Genomic DNA, 13,738 nt, shown 5'->3' with positions numbered 1-13,738 from the left:
GATTTCTCTGTTTGTTTCTTCAATGTCCTACAGTTTGCCAAGTACAGGTCTCTTACCTCCTTAGTTAAGTTTATTCCTAAGTACCTTATTTTTTGTTGCTGTTGAAATGGTAAATGGGATTGTTTTCATAGTTTCTCTTTTCGAGAGTTCATTATTGGTTTACAAAAGTGCCACCAATTTCTTGATATTAATTTTGTATCTTGCTACTTCTCCAAATATATTCAATAAATCTAGTAATTTATTGGTGGAGTCTTAGGGTTTTCTATGTCCAATATCATGTCATCTGATAATAATGACAGCTTCACTTCGTCCTTTTTAATTTCAATGCCTTTTATTTCTTCTTCTTGTCTGATCACTGTGGCTAACACTTCTAGTGCTACATTGAATAAGAGAGGTGAAAGCAGACATCACTGCCTTGCTCCCAATCTTAAGGAAAACACTTATAGTGTTTGCCCATTGAGTGAGATATTGGCTATAGATTTGTCAAATGTGGTCTTTATTATGTTGAGGTATGATCCCTTGATTCCAACTTTGCTGAGGGTTTTTAACATAAATGGGTGGTGGATTTTATCAAATGATTATTCTGCATCTATTGATATTATCAGGTAATTTTCATCTTTCATTTTGATTATTTAATGTATCACATTTATTGATTTGCAAATATTGTACCAACTTTGCACATCCAGAATAAATTCCACTTGACCATGGTGCATGATCTTTTTAATGTATTGCTGGATCTTATTCGCTAATATTTTGTTGAGGGTTTTAGCATCTATATTCATCGGAGATATTGGCCTAAAAAAGAAGGAAGAAGAAAGATGGAGGAGAAGGAGAAGAAAATACTACCCTTTGCAACAGTATAGATGTACCTGGAGAATATTATGCTAAGTGAAATAAGCCAAAGACAATTATGATATGATTTCACTCATATGTGAAATCTAGTGCACAAAAATAACTAACAAGCAAGATGGAAACAGACTGATAGATAGAGCATGGAGCTGAGAGCTGGGGCACAGCTGTGGGGGAAGGAGGTTGGCATGTAGGGATCAAGAAAAAAAAGAAAGAAAAGAGAAAGAATTCATGAACATGGACAATAGTGTGGTGATGTGGGGGATAAGAGATGGGTGGAGGTGGAAGAGGGGCTAGAGTGAGAAACAGCAATGGAAAAACTACAGTAAAATTTTAAAAAGATAAACAAAATTATCATATTGCTAGCCTCCATGGAAAAATTAATTCAGATAAAAAATATCAATGAATTCTAACATCATTAGTTGAAAGGTTGTTGAGAAACAGGAAATTCACATATCTCAACACAGCATCTCACAGATGACTCAGTAAATACAAAGAAAGAAAGGTATTTTTGCAAGGGAGGGACCTGATAGTAATCACCTCAACCAAGTTATCATGCATTCCTCACCATGTGATGACTGTTTTTTGTGTCTTTGATGTGATACAATGGAAAAAACATATGTCACTTATGAAATATTTATGTCATAAGTATACAACCTGAATTATCACAAGATAAAAAAACAGACTAGTTACGCCCAGAAGTGGAACATCCTACAACTCACTTGGCCTGCAATGTTCCCAAAGACCTAATGTCATTGAAACTAACAAAAATCAAAAGGGGAGGGTCCTGTTTTTGATTAAAAGAACTAAAAAAAAATAAAGGTAAATTAAGGAAAGCTTAATTAAGTTTCAGTTAAAATAAAAGTCATTTGAGACAAATGGGGAATGTGAAGTGGACTATGTGAAATGATATCATGAAGTAATTTCTTAGGCAAAAAAATTACATGATGGCTATTCAGAAAAATGATAATGAAATGCATACTGAGGATTTTGTAGTAAAATGTTATGATGTCTACAACATATTTTCAAATGGCCTAGGAAAAAAGTATATGTAAATCTTTAAAATAAAGGAGTCAAACCTATACAATTATTGTGAAGAATAAAGGGAACAGTAAAAGTAAAGGGCATCCCAACCATGGATGGCAAGGCAAACTACCATGAACAAACTGTACTTAATGAAGCATTTCCTGGAGGGATGTTTTATGAGACAAAACACAGTAGTGTCTTATTGGCCTTGTCCCCCACTCCATAATGAGAACCCACCATGAAGGAAAGTAGAGCATGACTAAAAGATATTACCTCCTTCTAAATGCAATCCCTCAATATTGAAATAAATCCAACCAAAAATGGAAAAGACCTGTACTCAAAAAACTATAAAACACTGAAGAAAGAAATTGAAGAAGATACAAATAAGTGGAAACATATACTCGTGCTCATGGAGTGGAAAAATTAACATTATTAAAATGATCATGGTACCCGAAGCAATTTACAGTTCAACACAATTCTTATCAAGACACCAGTGGGCATATTTCACAGAACTAGAACAAATGTTCCAAAAATATAGAACCATAAAAGACCTGGAAGAGTTACAGCCATCTTGAGAAAAAAGAACAAAGTTGGAGAAATCACATTACCTGATATTAAAATATACTATAAGGACACAGTAATGAAAACACCATGGCACTGGCATAAACTCAGACATAGAGATCAATGGAACAAAATAGAAAGCCCAGAAATGAACCCATACATTTATGGTCAATTAATATCAAGAAATGAGGCAAGAGCACACAATGAGCTAAAGATAGTCTATTCAATAAATGGCATCTAGAAAATTGGACATAACCCTGGCTGGTGTGGCTTAGTGGATTCAGTGCCAGCCTGTGAACCAAAGGGTCACCAGTTCAATTCCCAGTCAGGGCACATGCTTGGGTTGTGGGCCGGGCCCCCAGTAGAGGGTACTCAAGAGGTAACCACATATTGATGTTTCCCTCTCTTTCTCCTTCCCTTACCCTCTCTAAAAATAAACAAATAAAATCTTTTCATAAAAAATATTGGACTGATAACATTCAAAAGAATGAAATTAAACCACCTTCTTTCACCATACACAAGAATAAACTTGAAACGGATTAAAAACTTAAATGTGACTCAAAACCATAAATATCCTAGAAGAAAACATAGGTAGTAAAATGTCAGACATTTCTCATAGCAATATTTTTTCTGATACGTCTTCTCAGGCAAGGGAAACACATAAAAAATAAGTGAGATTACATCAAACTAAAAAGTTTTGCACAGCAAAGGAATCCATCAACAAAATAAAAAGGAGAACCCACTCAATGGGTGAACATACTCACTAATAATACATCTGATAAGGAGTTAATTTCAAAAACATATAAAGAATTTATACAACTCAACACTGAGAAAACAAAGAATTCAATTTAAAAATGGGAAAAGGACCTGAATAGACACCTTTCCAAAGAAAATCTACAGATGGCCAATAGACATATGAAAAGACGCTCAATGTCACTAATGATCAGACAAATGCAAATTAAAACCACAATGAGATATCAACTTACACCTCTCAGAATGATTATCATCAATAAATCAACATGTTGGGGGAGGGGTGTGGGTAGAGGTGGAGCAAGTATAAGGGGGATAAATGTTCATGGAAAAATACAATAAAAATAAACTATTAAAAATAAATAAATCAACAAAGAATAAGTGTTGGCAGGGATGTGTACTATTGGTGGGAATGCAGATTGGTGCAGCCACTATGGAAATCAGTATGAAGGTTCCTCAAAAAATTAAAAAAGCAATTGCCTTATGATCCAACGATTCCACTTCTGGTAATATATCCAAAGAAACCTGAAGCACTAATTTGAAACAATATATACACAGCTATGTTCATTGCAGGATTATTTATAATAGCCAAGATTTGGAAGCAGTTTATGTGCCTATCTGTAGATGAGTGGATAAAAAAGCCATGGCATATTTACACAATGGAAGACTACTAGACCATAAGGAGGAAGAAAATATTACTTTTTGCAACAACACAGATGGACCTGGAAAGTATTATGTTAAGTAAATAAACCAATCAGAGAAAGGCCAATACTACATGATTTTACTTATATATGGAATCTAATGAACAAAATAAACTAACAAACAAAATAGAAACAGACTCATAGACACAGAAACAGTAGGGTGATTACCAGAGGGCAAATGTGGTAGGAAGGATGTAGAAGAGGGTATGGGGAGATAAATGGTGACATAAGGAGACTTGACTTAGGGTGGTGAAAACACAATAAATATAATATACAGATGATGTACTATAGAACTGTACACGTGAAACCTATATACTTTTATTAACCAATGTCACACCAATAAATTCAACAAAAAATATTTAAACAAGAAAGAGCTCAAAAAATTTTCAAATTAAAAGCAATCCCTCTATACCCCGGCTAGAGAAAGCATAGAATGGAATAAAAATAATACATACTGGATGAATTCTGGACTTAAGAATTCTAATTTAGCAATCTCATCATAACCAAAGTAAAGGAATATTGCCATGTGGTATTTCAGTGATATTAGCAAACATTTTCTTTTCACCCAGGTGGTTTTTAATTTTCATTTGCAGAGTCATTTTATTCCCACATACTTAAAGTTTGAAAATATTTACCTTGTCGTGAATGGCCCGCCGATTGGAAGGCTGTATCAAGACCTTGTAACCCAAGTTGGTGATCCCCTTGATGTGCCGGGGTGACAAAGGTGCCCTCCTCTCCCAGGCGTTCACATCCTCCCTCCTCAAGGCCATCACGGGCTTGTGGTGAAACCCTCTGGAGAGGCTGAGCCCCAGCCTGCCCAGTTTGGTCCTGTATACGCACAGCATCTTGAAACCTGGCGACTGCAACGACATAGGGCACAGGACAACAAAAGGCAGGTGGGCTCACAGAACAGTTTTGGTGTCCTAAGAAATCTGCTATAAAATCCAGCCAATTCAGATGATAATAGATACAAGATGGAGAAAAGGGAAGGTGAAACCTGGATGATAAAATGTTTTCCTTTACCCAAACAAACCCAATTTTCCACAAATGAGGTTATTTATTTCCAAAATACAAAAAGTACTGAACAACTTATGGGACACTAACCCACATATGAGAAGCCAGAATAGATTTTTAAATACATGTTTTATCACAGGACTATTCAGCATGAATAAATGTTTTAAGCAAGTTAACCTGCTATGCAAATAAATTCAATTAGATAATTTATGCTTATTTTGAGAGCATAAAGTTGGGAATTCCTTAAACATACACAAGATTCTTGACCATGCAGCTCCAGCCTCTTTGGAGTTTCATCTCTGACCATTCCTTACAAGTGCTACCCAGAGTGTTGGGCAGCCTGTTGTCTGTCCGTGAGCTGCTTTTCACTGGTCCATGATAAGACATGTACAGAAACAGAAAGTTAGGACTTAGAGACCTTTACATCACACAACTGCATTTCTAGTAATTCAGAAAGTGTTGGTTCTGACAGATTGGAAAGTTAAGAAAACAAAACAAACACACAGTTTCCTTCTCCACAGCTGTTAGAGGTTCAAGAAGCTCAGTCCTAACCACACACCCCAACCTCACCCTTCCTGACTCTTTTGTTACTTTAAACATTTGGTTCCCTTTCCCAGGGTTCCCTGTCCCTAACACATCTTCCTATTACATTAAACCTGGACCTGTCTCAACCAGCTTTCTAATTGCTATTCCAAATTGTATAATTTATCGAATCATGAAATGTTGACAAGAAGCTCACTGTAAATTGTATATGAATTTTTAAAGCATAAAAATCAAACAGTATTTAATCACTCTTCATATGGCTAAGTATATTTGGAAGCCAAATGTTATTTCAGATGATAATTTGCTGTATCATTTGGATGCTAAACCTTAGTTTTTTATGTTTAAGGTTGGCACCAAAATATAGGCACTGAATGATTTCATAGCTTTTAGAAATGCTCAACCAATTCCTGTTAGCATTTATCAAAATTTGTATGGAATGCATTTCTGTTATATCAGACTGCAACCTCTGCATCAGACCTACCGCATAGACTGGGAAGGTTTGTCCAAACCTGGGGCACACGAGTCCTTGCCACCTGAGATAGGAAACTTAAACGGCACTTCACTACACAGCAGACCAAACAGTGAGGAATCCCTCTAAGAAGGCCTCGGGACGGAGAGGGGCAGGAAGAGAAAGGGCCACACACAGCAACTGAACACATGGATGGCTGGAGCCATATCGATGATCAACATTTCAATAAAAGACTGTTATGTATTCTAGCTAATGTTTAATTTATTTAAATACTTTTGTTTTATTTAAATACTTTTGTTTAAATAAACAGACAACATTGGGCCCAAAAACCCAAGCCAAAGAAGAAACTACAGCATCCCATAGAAGTTGAATCCCTATATTCTCAAATAAAACCAATCTCGAAGACACACAATTCTTCTGAACACATAGATAAGCCCAGAAATGGTCCCACCCTCCCAGCAGAAGCTGTATTTCATTGAGAGGGACACCACATCCTCTGTTCTTTGTAGCAATTCTTGGGGCTAACATGAGAAAACATGTTCAGATAATACAGCCCCTCCCCTCAGCCCAACTTGATTTGTGATCACAGCCTCCCCTCCCTCAGTGATCATCCACCTCCTCCTCCTCCCTCCCCGGTCTGGGGTGGGGGGTGTGATATGGGAGGACAGACTCACAGACTGGTAATATACACGTAGATATTTGCAAAAGCAAGCCTTCTTGGGGACTCAGAAAAGAAAGCAGCATTGTGACCCCTTGGAGTTTATTAGAGAAGCTGCTTTCACTTTCACTTGCAGGGAATTCCCAAATCATATATCCTGTAACTTTGTTTTTAAACAAATGTAACAATAGTTACCATCGATTAAACATAATATGCCTTACAGATGACATTTCATTTTCTTCTTGCAAAAAATCTTAAGTAGATATTATCCCCACTTTATAGGTGAAGAAACTGAACTGGGCTCCAAGTAGAGCTGCTTGCTGCTTTTTAGCAGAAGTAGGATTCCTGGGTTAATATTTAACACTTGGGATTTTTCTCTCCTCTGCCAAAGCCTGTAGATCCACATGATATATAGACTTGACACCTGTTGTTGCTGCTTCCATCATGTCTCACAAATCAGTCAGATTCTTAGGGCATTGACTTTAATACTTAGAGCAAATGACCAGTTTCTAGGTTCTCCCCCAGGGCCAGCTGCTTCTATCCTCTTTCCCACGTGCCACCAAAAACACTTCCTGAGTTTTTGCCAAGGTAAAGTCTAAGTTTCTGAGAGCTTAGAGAAAAAAATTTGATTATAGCAGGTATTACTGTATTTGTAAGTACTTGAACCTGGAACTTGGTCTCAGCACGGAACTTTCCAGGTCCACCATTCATTTTATTCTAATGTCATCAGAAAACATCTAACAGTCAGGATTTCTTCATTGCTTTTAGGTAGCACATTGTAGGTCTCTAGTATTTCACAGAAATGCCCAGGTGGGCTGTTCTGGATTTCCCTGTGCTAGATTTTGTGGGTTTTCCCAAGAACATCAGAAAGTAAACATAATGTTTATTCCTGGCAAAGCCTTCAACAAAACAAAGCAGGAAGACCCCTGGCTCACCACTGGCTCTGGTGAGGTCACTTGACAGTGCCAGGTGATAATGATGGCCTGTACAATAAGCAAGGAGGATATGGAAAAGCAAGAGGAGGAGAAGAGAAGCAAAAGAAAGAACTGTGGAGGATAAGGAGGAGGCAGAGAAAAAGAGGAATAAGGGGGAGAAAGAGAAATGTCACCTAGTCAGGGGAGGAGATTAAGATCCTTCTTTTAACTGCTCAAGTCTTTCCTTCAACACAGAAGGGCTAGTGTTTTTTTATAGCATAAAAATGAAGTTTAAAAGATTCTCCCCTATGTTTTGTAAAACCAGATGAGTGCTAAGGTACACAATTTACTTAGCTAGGATGGATCCGGAATTTGAAATGACTCTAAAAGCCATGGGAGCATCACAGCGAATTAACTGCACAGACGTGCACAGAGACAGGAAGACACTCTATTACTAGAGTGGAAGGACTCTAGCAGTAGAACATAGTATATGATGTCACCATACCCCTCTTTCCATCTCTCAGTGGGAGGAAGACTTAAGCATTTCTTTTCATTTACAAATTATATATCTTTGCAATGTATACATGAGAATCAGGCAAAGCAAGGAGAACATGCTAGTATATTCTTGGTACTTTCCATCCTTTTCCAGAGAAATGAGAAGGAAAATGGTGATTAGAGATAGAAATGATAGATGACAGATAGCTGATAATAGATAGATAATTGTTAGATGGATGATAGATACTTGGTAGATAGATGATACACAGGTGATAGATAGAGCTTGGCACTCCATACACATCCCACCATTTTCTGTCAGTAGCCGTGAATAAACCATGGTCATTGGGCATATCATCACTCTAAATCACAAGAAGGAAACAAAGAAAATTTTGTGAGATTTATTTATAAAAGATTCTATCTGAGAAAATGTCGCATTCACAGGCACAGGACCTCACATGTACTTGGAAAGGCCCTTTTAAATGATGATCAGACTGGTCTTTGTACAATTACATATATTAATATGATAGTAACTAGTTTCTAGCAGAAATAGTCTTCAAAATGTAAATAAAAATATAATAAAAGCACAAAATTCTCCTGATGGAGTTATCTTTTTCCCATTGATTACAGAAGAGGTGCTCTGATTTATTTCTTTAATCCAAAAAATGTGGGGGGTACCTAAGATATGCACAGCAATTTGCGGGGTGCTCATAAGGAAACAGAAATTCAGTTTTTGCTCACTCTCATGGGATCCAACAGAGGCAGCATGTGAGTATTTCATCTAATTAAGTGGCCCATCAAAATCAGATGGTGAAGTACCACTTACTGATTATAACTGAATATTAGGGTCAGAATGACCCTGAGAGAAGGTAATCTAAAACTGATCATGCAAATGAAAGGAGTAAGGGCCGTAGAAGTAAGGGACTTTCTATGTTTTATAACAATCATTTTCCAAACCTCTATGGATTAATCATAATAAAAACAGTCTACAATTCTGGTAAGCATAACTTTTAAATGTAATTGGATGGGTTTACATTTATTTGCCACTATTCAGGTAGTACTTATGCCATAAAACAATGTATCTGATTTGTGCTTGTTTTCTCGAGTAAGAGTGGTAGGTAGATTGATAGAGCTGAGATCTCCACAGAGCTTTTTATCCTTTCATCCAATATTCAAAAATCTTTTAGGTCTCTTCAGTCCTTTCTATACCATTAACCTAATCAGAAAACTTTTAAAACTCAGAGACCAGCTACGTAAACCAGAACAATTTTTCAACAAATACAAGAACTTAAGCATAAAGAAGGCCTCCTAATTGCTGTTCTTTCCAGTGGGACATGTATAAAGGATTACAAATTTCTTCTTAACAAATAAATCCAAATCTTCCATCTCTAGTCCCCATAGTCAGAGATACGCTTTTGTCCTTATATTTTAGATCTTTAAAATAATGCCACTAGAACATAATTCAGTGATTCAAACTAAAACTATTAAATCACATGTGGAGATTTCTCAATGTCTTTTATTTGTACTAATCAGGCATACATGTTGATTAAATATTGAGAGATGAAGGGTGGAATAGCCTTGAGCTGAACAAAATAAGGTAATGGATGAGAAATGCAAACAATTCATACCTACCCTTCCAGTTCATTTTAAAACTGCAAGTATATTTTAAAAACCATGGTTTCCCAGGAAGTCCTGGGACTGTAGATGAGAACAGCTCCCTGGCCATGAGTCTCGGGCCACACTGTATAATATTTGTTATACAGACCACGATAATCCTGGATTTTTCGGGTAGCCCCAAAATAGTTACAAATTAACAGAACACCTGATGATGGCCTAGAACTAATCCAAATACCTCCCAACCCCAAGGCTTGCTGGAACTAGTCTTGGGCAGGCAGTAACACTGTTCTCCATACTTGTACTTCCTGTTGCTTGCACAGGTACCTCCTTTGACACTTCCGCATTAAAACACTTTAAGTCAGCCAGAAGTGTAAAAAAAAACGACAACAAAAACAAAAGCCATGTAGACTTACTTGGGTGGGTGGACCCTATTAGTACTAGCTAATCCAGTAAGAATATTCATATGTTCTCAAGTCCATCAGCTATGCACAGTCATCCACAGATATGAGACCCATGATTTTCCTAGTCTCTAGCCCACAGATTTTGCTTCACTGAGATGGAATGCAAAGTTAGCCCTGAATTGGAGGATAACCCAAAATGTTTATCTGCTTATCTGTCTGTCTCTTTGCTAAACTGCAAATGCTCTGAGGGAATAAATTGTATTTTCTTCATCATTGTTAATGATGCATAGGAGAACTGAAAGGTTTCAAAAAAGAATGAATGAATAAATGAGCAATTTTAAATGAACATCATAAAGACCTATGCAGCAGAGAAAAAAAAACTAGACACCCCAAATAGGGGCTCATAGCCCTCACTCCGCTCCTCATTCCCACTGTGCCACAATATTCAACAAAAATGTCTATTCCCTGCCAAGATTTCATAGACCAATAAGTGTTAAGAAATGCACCATAATGTGGTAGAAAAATCCAGAACTGGGAACTGAAACTGAGTGGTTATAGGGTTTCTTCTCTTGACCTCAGTTTTTTCATCCAGACTGGAATATAATACTAAAGTCTTTTCGGCTCTAATATTCTATTATGCATATTAGTTCCTGGGCACTGTAGATTACAAAGTCATTAGAATTTTAGAACATAAGTAGGCACTCTGACTTGTGAAGATGCAGCTAAAATATACTAAAGAAGGAAACAAAAATACTAAAAAGACTATGGGAGACAGCATTCACAGAGGTTACCTGCATTAACTCTGGTAACTGGGGAGCCTAGAGATTACAGCAGGAAGGGAACCTAAAAGGAACATGACTCCTCACCTCCACAGCAGCCTGGGCTCCTCAGCTCCACTTAGACCGTGACCCTCGTGCATAACCTGCCTGTGTTTTATCTGCAACATGGAGTCAGATGTGTTGTGAAGTTTATTTGAGCTAATACACAAAAAGTGCTGAGCACTGCCTTGCATGTTGTAAGCACTCAGTAAACATTAAGAAACAAAGTCTCTGAGCCTGCCCACTCCACAAAGATGAGCACAGCCACACCACCAACAGAAAACACTGTCTTCCTTCCTCTTTCCCACACTGTGTGAGGCCTTCACCATGGCCCTTATATCTCCCCAGTCTTACATACAAAAAAAAAAAGCGAGCCCAATAAGCCCTCTCTTCAACTTCATTCACATTAAGCAGGGGCATTCAAGATAAACAGCTTACCATTTTAATACTGCCTTCTCTCAGATTTAAGACATATTTTTTTTCACATTTTAGCATCCCTGAAAGAGGGATGTATCTTTAAAAATGGCATCTGAGACTAATACGGTAACAATGTTGTTGGTTAATTCCCATTCAAAATGCACAGTGTTTCTGTGATTACATGAATTTCAGGAATTTGTTGTGGCCTCACCCAGGAAACTTGCCCCTGTTTATAGTATTCTTTCTATGAAGAAATTACTCAGGAATACTTGCAAAAGTGAAAACATTTTTGTTAAATGGACCTTCCTAAACCCAGAAAGATCTCTCCCAAAATACTAAGCCAAGGTCTGTTAAGGCTTAAATAAAAGATTAGCTAGTTAAGGGGGAAATTTCCAATTGTAAATCATTCAAATTAAAGTTCTGATGATGCTGTCACCAGTGACAGGTGAAACTGGTAACAAATACAAATCTTGGAGAGTGGAAAATTGACTAAGGAATGTTGGTTTAAACCTTTGTCCTCCTAACTCGCTTGGCAGGAAGGCCACCAGTTTACAGTGCCAGGTCCTGAGCCCTAGGTTCACTGGCGCCTTTATGCGGAAAACAGGGGAAGGGAAGTACAGTGACAAAATCAAAATAAACACACTCGCATAGACATGAGCACCTCTACACAAAGTGCTATCAGTGATTTGTTTTTTCTTAATAAAATAAATAAAAGCCACTGCTTGAGTCAGCGATCTCCTCCTGCGTAACTAGCTCCATGGGCATAATTGTAGCCACAGCTCCACATTCAGATAACTGATGATCCACTATATCAAAAAATGCTCACCTTTGTTCGCGTTACTGAACTCTCTCACCCTCCCTTTCTCTAAGCCCCCACCCCACTTCAACTCCCCTAAAATCAGTCTCTGAAAATCACATGTCTTCTGAAAGTTGTCAGGGCACTTTAGCCCTGTTCAGTCAAGCAGTGCAGGTAACAGTTGCTTCTACCCGCATCCACTTGCCCAGCAGTCTCTCTCAGACCCTGGACCATACAGACCCTGCAGCATCTCGGGAGTTCAGAGATCCAAGGTACCCAGCTTCCTCCCACCTCCTGTCTCCGTTGGCCTGCGGACGAGGAGCAGTAGCTTGCTGGGCGGGGATGGGGCAGGGGCGGGGCGCTCCTTGTTCAAAAGAATGGCCCGCAGGAGATTGTCAGAGTGAGAAGTTTGTGATCAGAATTCGTCTAAGAAGGCCAGAGCTAGAAATGCCATCGGGAAAACAACCACAGGGAATGAAAGCGATGGAGTGGGCGGTGCCCCCCACAATCTCCACCGCCCATCCCCGCAGTCAGCCAATGTAAAGACAGCCATACAGTCCAAGATACAGCAAGCTGTTAACTCTGCAGCTTCAACACCAGTCTTTTATTTACTCTGCAAGCACACCCTCCAACCCGACAAAAAAAAAAAAAGAAAAAAGAAAGAAAAGAAGAGAAAGAAAAGAAAAGAAAAGAAAAGAAAAGAAAAGGAAAGGAAAGGAAAGGAAAGGAAAGGAAAGGAAAGAAAAGGAAAGAAAAAAGAAATCCTAACTGCATCTCTCCCCCTTCCTACACAGAAATTTTGGAGCCAGACCAGCTGCCCTCCCATGCTAGGAGGGGATGCCTGAGAGGGAGGTCCTAACGCTCACCACCCTCTCTCCCTAGCTCATCAGGGCCCCGGCATGGAAGGGGGTGGGTACGGGCCTGGAAGGGCAGGGCTCGGTTTGAGGGGGTCCCTGCAGGAGCGTTGGCAGAGCTGGGCTCCCAGCCGCCCACACCCGATTCCCGCGGGCGGGCAGTCTCCAAGCACATCTCTGCGGAGACCGCTGCACGTCTGCTCGGCCCCTCCGGGAGCCCCTCCGGGAGCCCCTTCTCACCTCGTTCTCTGAGGCACCCACCTTCCCGCTGTCTGCCAGCTCCCGGGTCTCGGGTCTCCGGAGGTTAGGCCTTTAAGTCCCCGAAGAAACTGGGATGGGAGCCGGGAGGGAGGAGGTGTTTGCTCAACTTCAGAGGACGTCTGGCCTCCTCTTCCCACAGCCAATCAGCGGCCGCCCAGAGGGAACAACCTTCTCCTCCGCCAATCGTCGGCGCTGCCAGGTACTAGGTCATGCCCGGACCCTGCTCCTCCCGGAAAATCCTCTGCGGTTTCCATCACCGACCTGCGTCCTTAGCTGCGGACATCACACCCGCCCAGGACAGTTATTGACCAAGTTCGTAACTGTCCGTAGCAGAGGACATGCAGAGGCAGAGAGAAATGAAAATAGCCTGGGTCTTACACACTAAATAGATGTATTTCCTGAAAGAAAGAAAAAAACCCTGTGAGCTCGTGTAAATAGTGTTTGTTTATAGAAATACACTTTTTAAAGCATATTCACAGTCTCACAGCAGGCCAATGAAGGCAGATGACGGTTCTTGGAACAGTTTTGTTGGGAGTCCAGCAAACTGAGACTGAAAAAGTTGGCGTATCCACATCCAACTAATATTAACAATCCATG

At 39.3% G+C, this 13,738-nt stretch overlaps 1 protein-coding gene across 4 annotated transcripts in view; it reads right to left on the bottom strand.

Moving 5' to 3' along the window:
* The window catches only part of AASS (aminoadipate-semialdehyde synthase), a 46,120-nt gene extending 32,876 nt beyond the window's left edge, over positions 1–13,244 (bottom strand). For 3 of the 4 annotated variants that reach the window (XM_037056510.1, XM_037056513.1, XM_037056512.1), the window contains exons 1-2: positions 13,121–13,244; positions 4,523–4,747 (exon numbers count right to left, since the gene is read on the bottom strand). In XM_037056510.1, coding sequence (XP_036912405.1) covers positions 4,523–4,732 — 210 coding nt within the window. In that variant the 5' untranslated portion in view covers positions 4,733–4,747; positions 13,121–13,244. The remainder of the gene's footprint in view (positions 1–4,522; positions 4,748–13,120) is intronic. The other variant, XM_037056511.1, reaches the window with a different exon arrangement.
* Positions 13,245–13,738: the final 494 nt, after the last annotated feature.

Source organism: Sturnira hondurensis, unplaced genomic scaffold, assembly GCF_014824575.4.
Source record: "Sturnira hondurensis isolate 20B ecotype Veracruz unplaced genomic scaffold, ASM1482457v3 Scaffold0008992, whole genome shotgun sequence".
NCBI classification, from domain to species: Eukaryota; Metazoa; Chordata; class Mammalia; order Chiroptera; family Phyllostomidae; genus Sturnira; species Sturnira hondurensis.
The sequence above is the reverse complement of the archived record's forward strand: the minus strand, read 5'-3'. Positions and strand labels throughout refer to the sequence as shown.